Source organism: Anser cygnoides, chromosome 6 (assembly GCF_040182565.1).
Source record: "Anser cygnoides isolate HZ-2024a breed goose chromosome 6, Taihu_goose_T2T_genome, whole genome shotgun sequence".
Taxonomy (NCBI): domain Eukaryota; kingdom Metazoa; phylum Chordata; class Aves; order Anseriformes; family Anatidae; genus Anser; species Anser cygnoides.
In genome coordinates, this window is record NC_089878.1 from 40,433,688 (window position 1) to 40,452,818 (window position 19,131).

The 19,131-nt window shown below is 34.6% G+C and overlaps 1 protein-coding gene across 19 annotated transcripts in view; it reads right to left on the bottom strand.

The window, feature by feature from the left end:
• Positions 1–19,131, bottom strand: part of NEB (nebulin) — a 124,277-nt gene that overhangs the window by 92,513 nt on the left and 12,633 nt on the right. For all 19 annotated transcript variants that reach the window (XM_066999863.1, XM_066999881.1, XM_066999882.1 and 16 more), the window contains 28 exons: positions 18,858–18,962; positions 18,563–18,670; positions 17,968–18,084; positions 17,216–17,317; positions 17,028–17,135; positions 16,829–16,933; positions 16,373–16,471; positions 15,827–15,931; positions 15,627–15,734; positions 14,825–15,136; positions 14,488–14,694; positions 13,719–13,823; positions 13,264–13,371; positions 12,130–12,441; positions 10,871–11,077; positions 10,542–10,646; positions 9,991–10,098; positions 8,920–9,231; positions 7,223–7,429; positions 6,347–6,451; positions 6,075–6,182; positions 5,364–5,675; positions 4,414–4,620; positions 3,344–3,448; positions 2,434–2,541; positions 1,592–1,903; positions 1,238–1,444; positions 656–760 (listed from right to left, as the gene is read on the bottom strand). In XM_066999863.1, the coding sequence (XP_066855964.1) occupies positions 656–760; positions 1,238–1,444; positions 1,592–1,903; positions 2,434–2,541; positions 3,344–3,448; positions 4,414–4,620; positions 5,364–5,675; positions 6,075–6,182; positions 6,347–6,451; positions 7,223–7,429; positions 8,920–9,231; positions 9,991–10,098; positions 10,542–10,646; positions 10,871–11,077; positions 12,130–12,441; positions 13,264–13,371; positions 13,719–13,823; positions 14,488–14,694; positions 14,825–15,136; positions 15,627–15,734; positions 15,827–15,931; positions 16,373–16,471; positions 16,829–16,933; positions 17,028–17,135; positions 17,216–17,317; positions 17,968–18,084; positions 18,563–18,670; positions 18,858–18,962 (4,509 nt within the window). The remainder of the gene's footprint in view (positions 1–655; positions 761–1,237; positions 1,445–1,591; positions 1,904–2,433; positions 2,542–3,343; positions 3,449–4,413; positions 4,621–5,363; positions 5,676–6,074; positions 6,183–6,346; positions 6,452–7,222; positions 7,430–8,919; positions 9,232–9,990; positions 10,099–10,541; positions 10,647–10,870; positions 11,078–12,129; positions 12,442–13,263; positions 13,372–13,718; positions 13,824–14,487; positions 14,695–14,824; positions 15,137–15,626; positions 15,735–15,826; positions 15,932–16,372; positions 16,472–16,828; positions 16,934–17,027; positions 17,136–17,215; positions 17,318–17,967; positions 18,085–18,562; positions 18,671–18,857; positions 18,963–19,131) is intronic.

Consider the following 19,131-nt stretch of genomic DNA (forward strand, 5'->3'; position numbering starts at 1 on the left):
AGGACTTGACACATAACTGGGAAATTTGAAATCTGGGATAACTGAAAACTTTTTAATGGGCCTATCAAAATTTTAATTAATAAGGCTGTAATGTAGTTATTTAATAGTCAATTCATTTCAGGCACAATTGATTTAAAGTTCCAGCCCTCGTATGCTGAAAATTTGCCTCTGAGCAATCATGCAAAGCAAAATCTAATTGCTTTAAATAGCAAAATTTCTGATATTTAAAAACTGAAAGAAAAGTTCAAATCATTACATGTAATTATTTTCTTATATATAAAGTTAAAAATATACACAATGAACTTATAATTTTATAGTAAGGAATTTGTAACACGATTGATTTCTCTGGAGTATGGACTTCACACTTCCAGAGGTCAAAAATAGAACCCATGTTTTCCATATATTTTGCTATAATTTAGGCTGTAACTTTGCTACCTTGAAGATGGTAACTATTGCTACTCTGAATATATTTTGTATATATTATATATATTGCTACTCTTTCACAGCAAAATTCTTGCCTTTGTTCTAAAATCTCTCTTCCATTTTTTTCTAACCTTTATCAATTAACTTTTATTTTGAAATAGGAAGGATCCTTTAAATTTGAAGAAAATAGATACTAATTTGAAATGTAACAGAAAGCATGAAAAAGCACTACCTGACTGTAGTTCGCCTTGTTCTGTTTTGCTTGTAGAATATCTGGTGTATCTGGCATCACGTGAACTTGAGTTTTATCCTTCTCCCAAGCTTGAGTATAAGCATGCTATTGAAAAAAGTAACATCAGCTGTGTTAGTATAAATGACAAAGGATGGTTCTTTCAAGGTTTTCACCTTTCTGTTTGTGCACTTTGACTATGGATGGGTAAAAAGCAGAAGATGCTAACTTAGATTTATTTTATTATGTAATGAACTACCCCAGAATGAGCTGAATTAGGATCCAGTCCTGCTTCAAATGAGGTCTACCTAGCAAGATTTTCAGGGCCAATGATTTCTACGTAAGAGTGAGAAAAATAGATGTTGAAGAGGTGGCTATGAAAAAATGAGATAAGATTTATTTAACCAATGCCACTTGTCAGTAAATGAGTGTTTCAATTAAGAAAAAAATTGAAAAAGGAGAAATCTGTGACAGTTGTTTTTCCCAGGGAAACACTGCTACATAAAAGTGGTGAGAGATTTATACAGTGTTTATTAATTTGGATTGTATTTGAGTGCCTGACTAATTTTGCCCATAAATACTCACTTTATTCATTATATCTGCATTATGCTTTGCAAGGACCATGTCCATTGCATCATTCTGTTTTGTAAAATGGAACATGCTGGGATGCTGGCGGTATTTCTGGTCACTTGCAATTTCTGTAGCTTTCTTAGATTTCTCCACGTCCAGAGAACCAGCAGGACTCCAACCAATACCCTTGAACCATTCATTGTAATCCTGCTTGTACTCATTCTGCAAATCAGGACACAAAATGAAAGTTTACAATTTATGAACGGTTCACACTAAATAATCCTGTTCTTTCCAAAACACAGCCATAATGAGAAAAGAGGAAAACAGGCACAGCTGTGAATGATAGTCAGAAAGAAAAGAGAAACTTACATTACTTTGTATCTGATTCATGTTTCTGTACAGTTCAAAACTCATTGCATCTGGTAGAAGCATATAGTGGTGTATCAGTCGTTTGTAGTTTGTATTTGTTACACGATCTTGTGCCTCCTTAGCTGCCACGATACTGAGAGCATCAGAAGGTGTTTGGTAATGCGTCTTGCTCGTCTCATAGGCCTTCTTGTATTCACGATCAGACTGCATCTTAGCCACTTGCATATAATGGACAAGCTTGGGATCATCCTGAAGGCTGCGGAAGCCTACAAGCTTTCCCTTGTCTTTTTCATAACCTAATTTGTATTTATACTGTGCAGAGAACAGAGACAGAGACTTTAGTTCTACTTCATTTCTTTAACAAGCAATGTCTATCTTGTAAGGCAAAAAAAAAAAGTAAAATAAGATTTTTACATTATTAAATAAAGTGGTGCAATCAATACACCAGAAGGAAGGGAAGCCATCCAAAGGGACCTGGACAAACTAGAGAAGTGGGCCCACGTGAACCTAATGAAGTTCAACAAGTTTAAGTGCAAAGTGCTGCACCTGGGCTGGGGCAATATTACATTTATAAAATATCCAAGCACTAGAACAATAAGAAATGAACAGCATTTTTTTTTTTCCCCAGGAAGAATCCCTCATTTATCTCCTAATCCTTCTAATGGAGAAATTCTTCTTTAACTCTGCGAGAAAATTTATTAGAATATATGCTGAATATGTCAATTATTTACAAACAAGAGAATAAATAGACTTCACACACTTAGCATATAAAATTGAGCCGTGTTAAGAAAAGAATGTTTTACAATGTCTGAAATTGATTGTTTTTTCTTTTCAGAACTTACATCACTAGCAATGTCCCTAGAAGCTCTGGCAGCTTTAATAGGGATAGCATCAGCTCTGAGATCATACCCTTTCTTCCTGGTTTCTTCAAAAGAAAGTCTGTACATTTTCTGTGAAAAGAAAGAAGACTCATCCTTTAAACAAACAAAACACAATACTGTATACATTTTATACGTCAACTTGAAACACAGACTATTCATATGTTTAATACCCCTTGAACAGCTGTTTATGGCACTCAGGTTCACAAAGAGATGAATCCACCTTCAAAATTAACTTCAGTCCTAGTATTTATACATCAGTGTAGCTGAACAGTGCTACAATCAACAACAATAACCTAAAGCAAAAAGACCAAGTATTTGCACTTGCTTCCCACATGCACAAATACTGGTGAAAAGTTGCATCTAAAAATTAGATGTCTATTTACAAGCACATAAAGATGTGCGCAATTACAAACAAATCTTTATTTGGCATATGTAGATTTAACAACCAGCTACTGAGAAACTGTCTATGATACCATGTTACATAAAGAATAGGTTGAACCTACAAGACAGAATTTTGAATGCAGTACAAAACGTGTATTAGGAAATAAAATAAATGCAGTAACAAACATGGATAATGCTCAGACTCTACCATTTTCCTAATAACTGCTATGTTTTAATGACCTACACGAATACTTCATAATCTATCCATAAACACTATGGCTTCTTCTTGACAACTTTTGGTATGTAATCTCAGAGAAGGAGGGGGGGAAAGAAAAATAAATAGCTTATTGTGAAACTAATACAGATTAGCCAACTGAGAATTAGGGAGACTTTCCTATGCTGTTATTTCACTTATTAGTCCTAATAAAAAACAAAACAAAACAAAACAAAAAAACAGGTGCAACCTCTTAGCCTTACAAACAGTACTCACATCACTTAAATTAAATGCATTAGCTTTTGCTAAAGTGATCTGTGGAATATCTGGTGTGATGTGAACTTTCTTTTTGTCTTCTTCCCATGCTTGTTTGTATTGGTGCTGGAGGGACAAAGGAAAAAACATGTCAACGTACAAAAAAATTAAATATAACAATATCTTTATTATTAAAATGTCACTATTTTAAATACAATCTTTCTTTAAAATGATGCAACTCCTAATATGGTAAGACCATTTGTATTTTTATTTTACCATTTAAAAGCAACATGAATCAGAAATAGCTCTTATGAAGTTAATTGTGCAAGTCTAAAATAAAAGTTGAACCAATACCAATCTTGCTACAGTATTTTATTGCTTGTCTCTTACCCAGCAGCATGTTCAAGCACATTCAACAAGAGAAAACAACACCTATCACAGTCAGGTCAGAAGGCAGAAGAAAAAAAAAAAGTGTTAGAAGAGTAGGTTGTTAGCCACCTTGTTTGAGGTGGAAGATTATCAGCTTATCTCGTGAAAAATAAGTATCAATTGAGAGAGATGTAACAAAAGTTTTCTTAGAGGAAGTAAAGCTATGAAAAACCTAAAATTCTGGTGAGCACTGCATCTCCAATGCATGTGAACACTAGACATTTCTAAAGAACAGCAGCAGATTCTATCAGTTCAGCAGAAGAGCCAGGAAATAAATATCTCATTACAAGAGTATTCATATCGTGCTGCAATTCCACATTGATGTAACAGGCATCAGATGAAACAGGCTATATGTTTAAAAGTTTAAATGTTATTTTCAAAAGCAAATCACTCTGGAACTTTTAGCCTCTAGAGTTAAACTATTAACAGTCTACAATCTTTTATGCTGTGTAGACCTTATGAATAAAATATTATGGTCATGCTTTGCTTTCAGGTATAGAAAAGCTCTATGAAGATGAAATACACTGACAGTCAAGCATTCTCATTAGTTGCCAAAACTGAAAAATTCAGACATTAGTCACCCAATAAGATTGTGTATTGTTATGAATAATTCATTTCATATTTGTGCAAATTTAGCTAAGTTTTGATGAACACCTTCTTACCTCATCCATGATTTTAGCATTATTTAAAGCTAAGACCATGTTCATGGAATCCATAGGAACAGAATACTTCAGCTTGTCTGGATGCTGGCGGTATTTCTTTTCACTAACAATTTCCATTGCTTTCTTGTTCTTCTCAGCCTCCAGGGAGCCCAGTGGCATCCATCCAACACCTTTCATGCTTTCATCGTATTCTGCTCTATATTGATTCTGGAAGCAGAAAGAAAATAAAATAATCAGATAGATGCACATGAATATCTGGAAATCTTGACACTTCCTCCCGTGTTTAATGAATATTAGATTTTGAATGCACTTGTTCTAAGAAGAACCAAATAATATCAAGACATATCCAGTGTTTTCTTAGAAATGTATTTGTTACAGTACTGTCTGTATTTTATTATACTTCCCTTTATACAGTGTTCACATCCTCCTTATGATGGATATAGATTGCTCACATTAAGATTACATGCTAAGGCCCTCTTGGAGAAGAGGATCAGCTGAACCACTATCCTGACAAAAAAAATAAATCTGGTTTCTCTAGAGTCTGAACATCCCAGAAACGAACACAGCTACATAGTTTGCTTCCCCTTTTTCTAAGAGGACATCTTCTTGGAAGTACAAGACAAAACTGCTGAAAAGTGAAGCTTTTCCTGCCTTGGCCTGCACAAAAGGACTGCTGCTGAAGAGTCTGATGGAACATTTAAACATCCATTCTACTTCATTAATAAAACAGCTTATTTTTGAGCCTGAATTCTTTAGCAATAGGTGTAATTTAATATTTCAGAGTCTTAGAAATATACAATGGCTATCTTTACTGAAGATCTCATTTTATTTACCACATTTTAGTATATAACTGAATTTCACTAAGAAAAATCTATTTATCTTACAGTATATTCTCATAATCTAAGGAACATTGTATTAGTAATGCAAAGGTTGAAGAGTCTCTCACTTACGTCACTTTGTAACTGCATCATGTTTTTGGCTAATTCAAGACTCATAGCATCAGGTAGAACATTGTAGGTATGGATCAAGCTTTTGTAGTTTGTATTTGTAGCCACTTCCTGTGCTTTCTTGGCTGCCACAACACTGAGCATGTCAACTGGAGTATGGAAGTTAGTCTTTGCCTTCTCATAATCTTTTTTGTATTCACGATCAGATTGCATCTTAGCCACCTGCATGAAGTGCACTAGCTTGGGATCATCTTCAAGGCTGCGGAACCCAATATGCTTTCCTTTTGCTTTTTCGTAGGCTAGTTTGTACTTATACTGACAGCAGGAAAGACAAAGAGCGGGAGGAAAAAAAAAAAGCATGATTAAGCTCATTTCTATCTTTGAAGACAGAAAATACTGGTTCTTTTTCATCACAGAATTTCAGGCTTAGTCATTTAAACATATTCAGTCTTATAAAATAACCTATTGAACACAGGCATATGAAGCTTAGCAGCTTGCTGAACAAAGAGCAAAAAAGCACAATTCAGTGTTATTCTACGGGAGACAAAATATGCCTGAGAGCAAGTACGACAAAGGTTTATCACATCAAGCATATAACTGAAACTCAGATTTTCCAAGATGCTTGAAAAATCACATTTGTGCATAACACAGCATTTTGAAAAGTTCTGATTGGCTCTGAAAAAATTCTGAATGCTACCAAGTAAACAAACTTACATCACTCGCAATGTCTCTGGAGGCTTTGGCTGCTTTTATTGGAATGGCATCTGTCTTCATGTCATAACCTTTCTTCTTGTCTTCCTCCCATTCAGCTTTGTATAATTTCTGATTTAAAATGTAAAAGAGAACAGGTACTCTGTTATGAATGCAGAAGTACCAAAGTAACCTGCATCTGAATTGAAATATTTTCAAAAGAAAACCTAAAAATTACACCAATTTTTGATCTATGCAACAGACACTGAATGCCCACTTCGAGCATAGTAACTCACATTACTCATTGTGATCTGGTTCACTTTAGACTGCAGAATTTCTGGAGTATCTGGCATAACATGAATGCTGGTCTTCTCTTTGTTCCATTTATCAGTGTAGAGCCTCTGCAATTAAAAAAAATGACATTTAGCGTTCAATAGGCAATGCACTCATAAAATATAAGTTTGCTTTTGTTTTGCTTATGTGAAATAAATAATGTTTTACAGTACAAAGTTCCATAAGCACTATAAATAATCTCCACAATTATAAATGCAGCATGAAAATATTATATTCCTCCTCTTTCTTTAGTATTTCATTTGAGAAATTTGCAAAGTTTGTTTTGATAACTATTAAAAAATTAAATTTAAAATTTTCAGTCTGCTGTCATCCCTGTTTTATGTATATCCTTATAAATATATATAAATATATATGTCCTTGTAAAGCGTAAGTGTTTTTTTTTCATGCACCCTCTTTCCATGGTATACAAGGAATAAGGATCAGTGGTGTTCCAGATAACACCAACAAATTTAGGAACAAATTTAAAGAATTCCCTTTTTCTGAGGATACTTGTAAAAACTTGACAGGATTTTAGGGTGTTTTTTGTGCTCACTATTATATATAAAAAGAGCACCATTGCCAAAGTACCATAAATCTGGAGAAGATATTTTTCATCATATGCACAAAAGAGAAATCTTTAATCTCTATAAACTTAAAACTCTCTCAATTATGCTTACATTCTGAGGCTTCATCATTGCTTAGTGTCCAGTTTTAACCAAGCAAACCACTATACCCACTGAAAATTCTGATGACCTAAGCGGGAATACACCCATCGCATGATTTTGCGAGATGAAGACCCTACCTCTGGCTCAGTCACAATCATCTGAACAAGTTCTCACCTTATTCATGATCTTGGCATTTTGCTTAGCTAATACTTGTTCCATCGCATCCATTGGAATAGAGTACTTCAGCTTGTCTGGATGCTGGCGATACTTCTTTTCACTGAGAATCTCTGTAGCTTTTTTGGCCTTTTCTACGTCCAGTGATTGAATTGGCAACCAGCCGACTCCTCTCAACCAGTTATTAAAGTCTGCTTTATATACATTCTTTTAAAAAAATAAACAAGGAAAAACACAGTGAGACAAGGAAAATCAGAATGCCTGTATATAACAAACAAACAAAACAAAACAAAAAAACACAGATGAGGCCTTAAAACTTCTCCTGGTCATTCTGATTTGAAAGAAAATTTGGGCAAGCCTGTTTAAATCATGAATGTTTTCCAGCTCCTTAGCATAACATTAAAATTGTTAGGAGTAAAGAAACTATTTTCACTAAACCAATGTTTAGAACTCACACTACAGACCAAATGCACAGACTTTAAAACAAACTTTGAATGGTAAACATGAAAAACAGACAAAAATAGTCAGTTTTTTAAATGACACTCTTTGTTAGTCAACTCAGTTCACAGTGGAATTAATTCACTATGATGTTTTTTCCTACAGTTTCTGCTTTAATCTTGAACAGAAACCAGTCCTATTTAATCACACATCGTAATATGGCTTTAGAACTGATAAAGGCATGAAAATGCTGCAAAAATGAAATATGTTCCTGAACTGCAGTGTTAGAAGTAACAAGGAAAATAGCAGAGCAGCATCTGAGAAAAAGAACACGTATTAGCTGTACACAGGACAAAGTTTCTCCTGAATTATGAGTCATCTCTCCTTGCAGAGATCCTGAGTTAGACAGTCAAGCAACCTCAGCCTACTCAGCAAGGCTACCTAAAAATACAACAGGGAAGCAAAAAGCTTGAAATAAAAATTTCTAGATTTGAATTGTGTTTTAAGGTCAGATCTTCTATCTCTTGGCCAGTGGGAACAAGCACATTTTCCTCACCAAACAAAGCTCAGAATGTGAAGAATGTTCTCCATTAGATTATTTGAGCTTTTGGTGAGTTTTGAATTTGTCAGAAGACCACTAAAAATGCAGACTAATCTTAATACTTCCTGGGTAAACAAAAAGTAGACTCCAATGTTACACATGGAAATGAGTCACAGAACTTAACGGAAACTACAAAGATTTTTATAACTTAAACACGCATCCTTAGCGTGCATGGCACATGCATCTGTCGGAGGACAAAGGCAGGAAGAAAAGTGAACCAAATAAATAAATCTCAAGTCCCTAGGTACAATCCAGGTATAATCCTTAGGTATAATACAAACTTATAACACGTATATTTTGATAAACTTAAATAAAATATACTTTTATATACTCATAATTTAGACTCTGGAAATAATCTATGATATCTGAGAGTACAAATGATAATCACAGTACTAACATACTGTAACTACATATCCAACTGCAAAAATAAAGGAATTAGCAAAACATTCATTTGCTGAGAAGTAAAGTTATTTGCTAAGTAAGTTTCCTAGAACTTATCTATTTATGATAAACTTTGGAAAACACACAGTTCCAGACCAGACATTAACATCTCAGTGCACTGATAATATCATACAGTTAATTTTCTAGCCTTAAAAGGCTAATATTGTAACATACTAATTCTGAGAAGAAAAAAATAAGCTGATTAATCGTTACGTACATCACTCTGAAGCTGCATCACATTTCTTGATAGTTCCAGATTCACAGAATCAGGCAAGAGCGTATAATCGTGAATTAGCTGTTTATAGCCCGTGTTTGTAACTGCTTCTTGAGCTTTCTTGGCAGCTGTCACGCTGAACATATCCAAGGGAGTATGATATTTGGTCTTGCTGACTTCATAATCTTTCTTGTATTCACGATCTGATTGCATTTTGGCCACATTCATATAATGAACAAGTTTAGGATCATCCTGCAGGCTGCGGTATCCAACCTGTTTGCCTTTTTCTTTCTCATATGATTCCTTGTACTTATACTACAGACAAAGCAAGAGAAATTCTTATCCACTTTGGAAACAGAAAATATACTTTTGATAATTCTAATAAGTTGAAATTTAATATTTTTAAAATTACAATTCATTCCAAAAATTTAGAAATTATTTTTCAGACAGCACAGGATTAATCTGGATTCAAAAAAAGAAGAGGGCTGCTGGATTACTCAGCTCATCTTGACCCCTCGTATAGACATAAATCTGGATATGAAGTACAAGGCCTCTCTTGCCATTGCCTCTGCCATATTTTATTTTACTGCCATAGATTTCTAACTCTGAAGAACATTCAGATTTTAATTAAAAGAACAGCATAATGGTACGGCTTGTGTCAGATAGCACACCAAGCTTTGATGTTGTCAATTGACTGTACCTGCCTGAAAACAGCTACAGTCCTGTATGGACAGGCAGATGTACAGATCTCCAGCAACAAAAAATACAGAATAGATAAATTATAACAGAAACTTTCAAAGAAGCTGGTGGATACTTTAACCACATGTAACAAACAGACCCAGCTCACCAGCACTCAGTCACATTAAAACACAATTCCAAAGAAACACCTTTTTTCTGAGGTTTATGTAAACATCTAAATTTGCTTATTATTTCACAGTACCATAAGAATTTCAGTTCTCAGTGTTAAGTATTTCTATATCCTTATATGCATGTAGATATGCTGTATGGTATAATATACTACAGAAAGCTGTAACAGTAGATTTTTGTATTCCTCTTTATGTAAATTATACTTACATCACTTGCAATATTTCGAGAAGCTTTAGCAGCAATAATCGGAATGGCATCTGGTTTCAGATCATATCCTTTGGCAATCGTTTTTTTCCAGTCTGCTTTGTAGTTCGCCTTGCAGGGAAAAAGGTAGGAGATTATAATATCACGATAAAAAATTTTTTTAAAGTTGTTTAAGACCTTACTTTTTTATTGTATTTATGTGGATCGAAATATTAGTCTGTGCAATTGCGGGGAAAAATGTTAACCCCTACACAAACAACAACTGTATTATAATAAATACGAAGGGACCTGGACAGGCTTGAGAAATGGGCCTGTGCGATCCACAAATACAGGCTGGGTGGAAAACAGTTTGAGAGCAGCCCTGAGGAGAAGGACCTGGGGGTGTTGGTTGATGTGAAGCTCAACATGAGGCTGCAATGTGTGCTTGCAGCCCAGAAAACCAACCTTATCTTTCTATATTTGATATTATAGCATGAATATATAAAAGGTAATTTTTCTACTAAGTAAATGATAAATAAATATATTATTGAATGAACTGTCAATTATATGCTCACATCACTCAAATTGAAGGCATTGACCCTGGCTTGAATAAACTGAGGAACATCAGGATCCAGGGTGTATTTGTGTTTTACTTTCTCACCCTCTTGCTTATATGTTACCTGCAAGGAAAAATAAACAAACACTTGTTAACAAGTGCAAGAGATGCATAATTAGTGTTAATAAGTAGAGACAAAGCAACAACGCTTAATTCTTACCAACATATTGCATTTTTACTACTTGTACAGTTTTTAAAACCTAAAGGGTTTCAAATAGTAACATAAAAATCATACACATGGTAAGAAATAAAATCACTATATTGTATTAATAATGAAAAATTACTTACATCACTCAGTTGCTTGGTATTGTGCTGAGCTAAAACCATTGGTATTGAATCTGGTATACTTGTAAATTTGATGGTGTCTGGGTGCTGACGGTATTTCTTTTCATTTAATGCATCTCCAGCCTTTTTAGCTTTTTCAACATCCAGAGAACCAAGAGGACTCCATCCAATACCCTTGAACCAGCTATTATAATCTTGTTTGTATGCATTCTGAAGGACAGAAAGACAACATGGACCAAGACTATCCCACAGAACTGTTTAAAACAATTACCACAGAGTCTAGCTAGGAAGTTCCACATTAGCAGAAAATATTTATAAATTCTAAAAGGGAACAACAGATTTGTTTGTTTGTTTTTCTGTGATTTCATAGGGAATAAGATGAGCTACTGTACCTTTTTCTTCCTGATTCATTTCTTATAAACAGTAACATCCGTTCAGTATTTACTAAGCTTCTTTTCTCTTACCCTTGTGAAAAATTTCACAAACCTCTTCTTAATTAATCTTTAGAAGATTAATATCTTCTAAACTATCATATGGTGATCATTTAACATGGTTTAATTTGGTCTGTGTTTCAGCAGACTTTACCAGATCTGGCCTTTTGTTTAAAGGTCCACAGAGCAGAGACTTTTTTGTCCTCCTGTACTTCCTTCTACAGTAAAGTATGCAGAATTCACAGACCTCAGGTAAAACATCTACCCTAGATGCAAAGTGCAACCTGGTATGCTCAGTCAACCATTTGAAACTGTATCTGCAAGAAATATCAAGAAGGTCCTAAATGAAATCTCTAATGCTAGAGATCTCCAGAGGATATATTCCTAATAATGCCAATAACCAAATTTTGTCCATTCCTTCATGCTCAATAGATAATAATAGTCCAGCTACATTACCATACCTATCTCACATGAAGACAAAGCAGGGAAATTAAAAGTCTTAAAGAATAAAACAAAATTATGTTAGTTGCAGAATAAAGTCTTCTGAGAAAATGTGAAGAAAAAAAAAACACATTTGAATGCAATATCCCACAAATCTGGTCTTCAAAGACATGCCAACAACAAAATCCCTTTGAGCGTAACTCACCTGGAATGTATTATTTCTAAATTCTCACAGCTGATACTTAAAGCTTCTAATGTTCTTCCCCGAGACATAAGAAAAACAGACCATTCTGGTACAGCAGTGGCAATTTTCACTGAATACAAACTCGTATTTTATTTTCACAGTGTGCAAGAAAACATCTATGAAATTGCGGCCACTGAAATACTTACATCACTCTGAATTTGCATCATATTCTTTGCAAGCTCAACATCCATAGCATCTGGCAGATAAGTGTAGTGATGGATCAGATTTTTGTAGTGGGCACCAGAAGCTACATCCTGAGACTTTTTCGCAGCCTGGATACTGTACATGTCAGGAGGTGTATGATAGTTAGTCTTGGTCTTCTCATAATCCTTCTTGTACTCACGCTCAGACTGAATCTTTGCTACATGCATATAGTGAACAAGCTTGGGATCATCTTGCAGGCTTCTAAAACCAACTTGTTTTCCTTTAGTCTTTTCATATGCTTCTTTATATTTATACTAGAAACAGAGGAAAGAGATCAAATAAATTGTGGCATGGCTATTATGTGTAAATTAAAAAATAAGAAAAGAAAAGCTCTTATGACTTGCACTGGAAAAAAAAAAAAGCTGCAAGCAGTTTATAAACATTAGTCTAAATGGCCTAAATGGCACAGCCAGCAACTACATCTACATCAGATTATCTTGCTCCACCATCTAAAGTGGTACACAACAGGTTACACACATCACAGTAAGATTCATCAACATTAGCATTTCTTGAGAGGAAAGGAAAGTATTCCCTAAGCATTCCTGTACTGAGAAGTGTATGAAAAATATTAAAACAACTGAGACAATCCTTCTGTCATTTGAAAGCAATGGCAAATAAATAGAGTACAACTGGACAGCTTCCTCTAGTTATCTGAAACCACTGAATCACATCCCACTTCATACAATTTGGACTACATGTCTTTCTGATTCATTTATAAGCCGTCCTCTGCTGTCTAACCAAAAGCATATCAGCACATATTGTCTCACAGTCCATAAGTAGATGCCTATTTAGCTAATTTTCTGGAAATTTGTCACCAGATGATTGCAAGAACTAATGATTTCATTTCTCCTGTGAAAACTGGTTTAAGAAACTGTGCAGTAATATTTGTTTATAGAAAGCAAACAAATAGAGATTCTTAGTCTTTCCCAAAGTGTTAGTGTAAAATTTATTTTATTCTTTCTCATTTTAGCAGCTCTAGTGAGACTTGCACAACATTTGAAGTCTACCACATGGCCTGGAATGGATGACTTCTTTACTAAATGCCTAAAACAAGCATACCTGGAATAGATACTTACATCACTGGCAATGTTTCTTGAAGCTTTGGCTCGAGTAATTGGAATAGCATCAAGTGATACATTGTTTCCTTTAGCTATTAGATCATGATAGTCTTGTTTATAATACGCCTAAAAAAAAGAAAATCTGTATTATTCCAGAGAACCTAGTAATCATAAGAATTATATGCAAGTCAAAGCTACGCCAAATCTACTTCAGGCAAACCTTTAGAAGCAGATATTTCATTCAGTGCTCTAATACTTCCCTATTAATTAAATTAAATTAATTAAACGATTACATGAGTACCTGGGATTTGTTTGGAAATTCAAACGATACAAAGAATGAAAAATTACATTGGTATCAGTTGATTACAAAGAACTGCACATCAGTGAAAGAAATCTGGAATATGAGTGTATCTGCAACACATTACTTAAAAATTCATTAACAATGTGTAAAACATTGAAAAGAAGTCACTTACATCACTGACGTTAGCTGCATTGTATCTAGCTTGGATAAACTGTGGGACATCTGGGGTAAGAGTATATTTATGTTTAACTTCCTCTCCGGAAGATCTGTATAGTTTCTGTAAAATATATGATACATAAATAAATCCTTCTTTCATTGTACAGCTAGCCCCAGCTCACTGTGGGTTTATGTTTGGTTTTGCAAATATACATTGCCACCTATCTCAAAAGACTGAGACTGCACTTTTCATGCAGAGTAACTGATCTTATTGGTAGAAGAAATGAGTCCTAAATACTCTATGCAGTCTTTACTCAGAAACACTAAAGAGCATTGAGCCCTCCAATGGACATAAAAACACAATTCTCGAAAACATGGGATAGTAAGGAATGGTAGTAGAGTACAAAACAAAGCTTGCTGTTTTATAATGATAGACATACTGTCATTAATCAGACATTCTGTAATTCATTCATTATTGTAGGTGGGAAAACATCATGAACAACTTGAAAATTTTGCATCATTTCTTAAATACAGTGCATTTAAAATAAACTTAAAATACAAATGGACAGGCTCAGGGGATGTGAACTGAAAGAGCTGCATGACTCCGTGGAGCTTGACAGTCTCCTACTGGGAAATTACTTGGGCAAAATCAGAGTACAAAACAAAGACAATACACAGAAACTCTTCCAAGCTGATAGTACTTAAAAGGATTTTAAAGACAATGCTCAACTCTTCAGTAGATACATCTCTACTCTACTACAAGACTCTTTTCTTTCTCTACTTACATCATTGAGCTGAACTGTATTCTGTTTGGCTTGGACCATTACTGGAGTGTCCACCACACTTGTAAATTTAATGGTGTCTGGATGCTGACGATACTTCTTTTCATTCAAGGCATCTCCAGCTTTTTTAGCTTTTTCTACTTCTAGTGATCCAAGGGGGATCCAACCAATGCCTTTCATCCAGTTATTATAATCTGCTTTGTATGCATTCTAATAAAGAAGCAAAGACAATATTTAGAACTTCAGGAATGAGAAAAAACAATTCAGGGACCTTTCCTGGGGCTTCATAGCTTTTGCTTGAGGCATCTCAAAAATTCTGTTCACATAAGGTTTTACTTACATCACTCTGAATTTCCGTCATGTTTTTGGTTAGCTCCACATTCATTGCATCTGGTAAGTAAGTATAGTGATGTAGGAGGTTCTTGTAATTAGCATTGCTGGCAATCTCTTGAGCCTTCTTGGCACCGACAACATTGACCATATCCAGTGGAGTGTTGTACTTAGTTTTCGTTTTCTCATAATCTTTCTTGTACTCTCGCTCAGACTGCATCTTGGCTACTTTCATATAATGAACAAGTTTGGGATCATCTTGGAGGCTCTGGAAGCCAACAAGTTTACCCTTGGAAAGTTCATAGGCTTTTTTATAGTTAACCTGTTAAAATACAATAGAACCCAGAGAACATCGTTGTAAGTACAGTAACTTAGTAAAAAGTAAATTAAAAGCAAAGCTATCCTTTGTTCTCTACAAAAAGTATCCCTCACATGCAGGGATGAGCCTTTCATCTTATTTATGATCAGACCTATAATTAAGGACAGAGAGAACTCAGGTCCATTGCTCATGGAGCTTTCATTAGTGACCTACTCCAACAATTTTCCTTAATCATACTGGACTGTAAGTCTGCCTCTTTATTCAGAGAGAATTACATAAAAAGACATCCTTTTCTAAATATAATTATATAAACACATCAATGAAGCAACAGAATACCAATAAAAATAAAACTGTGTTAAGGCCATTAATACTCTAATAACATGCTCAAAAAAGGCAATAAAGAAGTTATCTCTCAAATATCAGTATATCTCTCAAATATAGTTTAAGTAAACCCTTATGAATTAAATAGTTCCTTTAAGAAGGATGCACTTACATCACTGGCAGCCTGTCTAGCAGCCTTGGCAGCTCGGATAGGAATAGCATCAGATTTTAGATCATATCCTCTTGATTTTAATTCTTCCAAACCCGTTTTGTAATAGTTCTAGAAGAAAAATTGAATTTTGAATGAACAGTTTATAGCTAGAAGAAACTTCAAGTTGGAAGTTGAATAAAGAACTCTGGAAATATACTTACATCACTAATATTGTAGGCATTAACTTTAGCCTGGATAAACTGGGGCACATCAGGAGGGAGGTGGTACTTGTGAATAATTTTTTCACCTTTGGATTTATACAGTATCTGCAAAGAACAATAAAGAAAGAAAATTACCAGGACATTTTTAGATAGCAAATGTTTAGTAATACTGAGTGGCACAACTCAAAGATTTTGTGCTACCTCATTCTCAAAGGAAGACAGAGATGAAATCCTCGCCTAGTGAACGGCATAAACCCCACTGACTTAACTGGTGCAAAGAATACTTTTAGAATGATAGACACGAAATTGACATGAACAGCCACTTGATAGAAATAAAAACCATCTGATTTCCAGGTGGTCTTCCACTGGAACAGGACTGCATATACACACAAATGTTTTTGTCCATGTTTGTGCCTATACATGCACACACATTCACCTATGCATTGATTTCAGGAGTTCTCTAAGTTCTCTCTCTAAGTGAAAGCGGCCACAATGCAGAAATTGATATTCTCAGAATACAGTGACATGTTTAGTATGTATACTTACATCACTCAGCTGTTTACTATTGATCTCTGCTTGCTTCTGTACTGGAGAGTCAGTCACTTGAGTAAATTTGATTTGATCGGGATGCTTTTTGTAGGTGTGCTGAGGGAAAATAATAAATACGTTCACGGTAAATGTACATAATCAAATCTTTATTTAATAAGTCACAGCAGTGTAGCATTACTTGGGATAGCTAGCAGTTAGGGCATAGGTGCAGATAAGTACTGTCCCGCACAATGATTCTTATGTTACTTTTGCTGTAACTGTCTTGATCACTAGATGCCACAAAAGGCTTCTAAATTACAGATTAATAGGGTTTTTAAAAGTCACATACGCTAATAAATACAAATTGAAAATCTTCAAAATTAACAGGAATCGCTCTGTAAATTTCCATATGCCTCAGAGCAGATACCCTGTATGTAAATAGCTATTTGATAACCACTGCAATGCTATACTTACATCTTTACACTGATCTAACTTCTTAATAGCTTCATATTCTTGAGTTATGGTCTGAGGGAAGTAGCACTTTGTCTTGTCCTCCTCGTAATCTGCTTTGTAATTTTTCTAGGGATAAAATCAACATTCAGTAAGAAAACATAATTGAGCTTTCTCCAAAATAAAAGTATCATGGTGAGAACAGAATGACTGCCACACTTACATCACTCTTCATAGCTTCAACTTTCATACAGTGTGTATGATGTGGGTCCTCAAAACTGCCCAAATAGTGCCCTAAAATATTCTTCTGATATGCATCTTTGTATTTTACCTGGAAAAATAATCACAAGTTGATAAATAAAAGTAATCAAGAATGTTGGTACAGAAAGAAATGAACATAAAAATACATACATCACTAAAATTCTTTAGAACGCTATCAGTCTGAAACTTTGGTGTGTCACAGTAATTCATGCTTGTTCCTTTTGATTGTTCATAGGCTTCTTTGTATAATTTCTGCAAAAGAAAATAATGTCAGGTAATAAAGTAGATTGCACTGAAAGTCACTCACAAAACAGTACAAATAACAACAGCAAAATTAAGAAATGTTTGCAAAGAAAAGCTTTCACAAAATACTGAAAAAATAGATGGCCTTTTTTATTTTCAGTGCTTATTTAAAAAAAAAAGACACTTTTTAGTGACTTCTGACACTGAGAAATCTCTTTCCAAACAGATGAAAATAGGAAGAGAGAAATCAAGAAGGCCATTACATACTTGAAGTAAGTAACAAGAATTCAACATATATGAATACGTATGAATAAGTACTGCATATTTTATCATTGTTGACATCAGCTGAAGTTCCTTAAGCAGTAAAGGAAGAACTGCCATCCTGTGATCCATTTTGCACAGGAATCTAAATGAACTATACAATAACTAGGTATCACCATAACATGCTGCAAATATTGTTACACTCTATTGTTACACTCTGCTGCAGAGAAATGACTTTTTTAGCTATACTACTCTGGTCGCTAGTATCTCATGACAAATAATAGGTTTATAAAACTAAAATACTGAGAGATCCAATGGAGAAGCCTTGTGAAGAAATTATGAGTTTGGTTAATTGTACTTGACTGAAAATCATCCAGGTGTACTTTGACAATACTTACATCACTCAGCACATCTCCTGCAGTTTTCAATTGCTTCAGCAATGGGTTCTCTGTAGCAGGAAGCACATTATAATCTGCATTAGCTTTGTTCTTCTCATAGTCTGCTCTGTATTTTGTCTTTAAAAAATAAAAAAGCGGTGAGGTTTTAAAAATCAGTATTAGAAGCCAAACATTCACTAACCTATATCGCCTTGAAATTTTCAGGAAAATTCTCTCTCTGTTTTTTAACTCATGGCTCATATTGGCAAAGAACCGTGAAAAGCACTCAGATCACGCGAGTGCAGGGATGACATGCTGGGAGACAGAGTCACAAAATAATTGATAAGCTATTAAGTAGATGTCCCCACCTCTAAGCAGCTCACCAAACATTTTGATTTTTCAAATATCAGCTGACATCTCGGAATAGCCATGTTGTTATAAAATAATGACTTATAAGCATGGCTAGGAGTCATTGTAAGCTTTGTAGTGGAATACACAGAAGAATACATCTTTTGCACAGAAGAAAATTTTTTTGACATTTGACAAAACAGCTTCAGCACAGTCCTGACTACAGAACTATATTCTGGCTAAAGAAATGGGAGAAGTTGTCACATACCTTACTGACGTTATTTGTAACTCGCTTATTAGCTTCATATTCTGGAGTCTCAGTCTGCATAAAGTAGATTTGGTCTTTAATGTTTTCAAAGTCTTCCTGGTATTTTCTCTATTAGGAGCAGAAAAAAATAGAGAACGATGTATAAAGTGCAGTTACATTACAAATCAGCCACCCATGAAGTAGCATGAAGAGAAATACAACAAGTGGAGCAGGAAACCTGATCAGTATTTGCCGCATTAACACAAAGCAGAGGATAAAGCTGTTCATTTCAAGATTTTCTGAATAATTCACTTACCATACTTATATTTTCTGCATTCATTTTTGCAACTGCAACATCGTAGCATGGAGTTTGACTCCACTTGCCTTTGATCTTGTTATTATAGTCCTCATGGTAAATAATCTATAATGAAATTAAAAAAAAAAAATTTAATCCCCAGTTCAATTTTCACTTAACAAATTTGCTTTCAAAAGTCTTCTTATTAAATTTGCTTCATATTTTACATCTGCATTATAACCACTTCAGCAGTTACTGTCAAAATAACCTGACATATGATTTGACCTAATACTTC